This window comes from Hakea prostrata, chromosome 1 (assembly GCF_041222555.1).
Source record: "Hakea prostrata isolate BN-2017 chromosome 1, UWA_Hpros_2, whole genome shotgun sequence".
Taxonomy (NCBI): Eukaryota; Viridiplantae; Streptophyta; class Magnoliopsida; order Proteales; family Proteaceae; genus Hakea; species Hakea prostrata.
Genome location: NC_142600.1, coordinates 43,185,963 through 43,188,100, shown reverse-complemented (window position 1 = coordinate 43,188,100; position 2,138 = coordinate 43,185,963). Strand labels below are relative to the sequence as shown.

At 38.6% G+C, this 2,138-nt stretch overlaps 1 protein-coding gene across 1 annotated transcript; it reads right to left on the bottom strand.

Annotated features, from left to right (window-relative positions):
* Positions 1-261: 261 nt before the first annotated feature.
* LOC149029002 (FBD-associated F-box protein At1g61320-like) lies at positions 262-1,903 on the bottom strand. Its single transcript, XM_089139021.1, has 3 exons — positions 980-1,903; positions 698-862; positions 262-609 (listed from the first exon to the last, which is right to left on the bottom strand). Exons 1-3 carry the CDS (start codon positions 1,901-1,903, stop codon positions 262-264), a joined length of 1,437 nt encoding a protein of 478 aa, XP_088995147.1.
* Between the last annotated feature and the right edge of the window lie 235 nt (positions 1,904-2,138).

Genomic DNA, 2,138 nt, shown 5'->3' with positions numbered 1-2,138 from the left:
ACTAGGATTGGAACCCTAGACCTATTCTACTTAATTAATGTTTCAAATTTGATTAATTTGCTACCAATTATTTATTTTAAAATACCAATAAAATGTAAATTGAATAACACTTCCTTTGAGGGGTTCTTCTTAGTGAGATAGTTCAAGCAACAAAAACATTGTTGAAATTCATACAAAACAAGGACATTAATGATCTCTACATCGAATACATGAGGGGAACAATGACTGAACCATGTCTAAAATTTTCAGTTCCCTCCTCAATTAAGATCGAGAATGCATAGGATACATACAATATTCATCTGTTGGGTGCGCATAGACTATAATTTTAGCCACTGGAGATGCACGCTGTAAATGAAATAACTGGAGATACACCTGCATATTTGCACTAGAGGTTATCTTGTGATGGTTCTTGTGTGGCACGAGACATATAATTTCCAATGCGACCGCCTTCTCTAACACAAACTTCACCAACAGCATTTCCATCTCTTCAAACTTGAAACCATTCAACCTTACAAATTTAAGGTGCTGAAGTTTATAATCAAGTTCTGCTAGTGGGTATCTTCCTTGTTGTTCCCAGTAAAGCCCACGGTAGAAAGAAAATCCATTGAGCTGTAAGATTGGTGGCAACAATGTCAGTTTAGTACTTGGAATTGAAAACAAAAGAAAGGATAAACTGAAACTAGATATACGCACTTACATCTATGAAAATTCTTTCTAGGTTTGGGCAGTTCTTGAGGAACAAAGCAACATCATAGGGATTGCAGTAGCTTGATGTCTCCATCCACAACTGAAATTCCTTCAAATTGGGTAAGCTGAACTGACTACCTCTAAGCTCTCCATTTCCATACTTGGGTGACAGTCCCTAAATTCATATAATCATGAAGAAAATCATATTAAGATTATGTTCATCAATAAAATTACTTTTGAGTTTAGAAAGGATAGAAAAAATAAATAAATAAAAATGAAGTGTTCAATTTACCTGGAGGAAAAGACTAGAGACAGTGAGAATGTTGACATTAACTAAATCGTTTGGAAGACTTTCCAGGAATGAATTCTCCGTAACCCCTCTGATCACTGAAGGTGTGAAATCAAGCATTGCATCTTTCAGGTTTGGGGTACTAGCAGGAGCGAAAACGATCCTCCCACTCCCAGAAAAATGCAGTGAATGTAGGGTTGGTGCATCAATATTCACCCAATGTAGGGTTCTATTATGAGTGATCTTCAAATTCTTGAAACTCCGCAGATTTCTATTTGAAATCCCGAGACTACGAATCAATTGACACTTATGCAGCTCTAGATTCTGTAAAAGCAAACATGTTTCCAACACATAATGGATTATATCTTCAGTGACATCAACCCTGCTAAAAGAGAGACTGGTGAGTGAACGCAAACCGTCCAAGCATTCAAACGGGGGAATAAAAACACACATAGATAATTTAAGAACCCTCACTGATCCACATTCCAAGAGAAAATCTGGAACCCTATAAACCAAATTCCTCCTTGATTCCACTGAGAAGTCTAGGTCGACTTCTTCCACTTTTTTCATCGCAGCAAAGCGAATCCATTCGTCAACTTGAGGAACCCTCTGGCTCGGTTCAATGAAGAGTTTAAATCTACGTATCTCATCACCCATATGAAGCTCCAAAAGACGATCAATTATTGCGGCCATCTGTTCTTGGCCCAGCCCTTCCGCGAACTCCTCATCAAAGTCGAGATTTCGCCCGTATAGCCATGAATGACGAAATCTTGAAGCTAAAATTCCCATCTTTACGGCGAACTTTATCGGCAGGAAAGAGAATATGTTATCAAGAACGTCGTCTGGTAGCGCAGCACTCTCTCTACAGCTATTTCGTTTCATTCTCTTTGTCGACGTTCCCTGCTGCTGCCGCTGCATAATCTGCATGGCTTGTTCTCCCTTTTTTCTTGTCATTAGAAGGACAAGATCAACTATGGATCTCCCGCTCGTCGTCTTCTTCTTCGTCTGCGTCTCTTTCTTCTTCTGAGCAGTGATTTTAAAGAGATCTGCTTAGAGAGAACTGAAAAAGCAAGTCTGATATAATTATTGTTGGGTCAGAGTGATAGTAGGGAAGCCTTTTTATGGAGTTAAAAGTATTTATGATCTCTTTGTATCTCTCTCA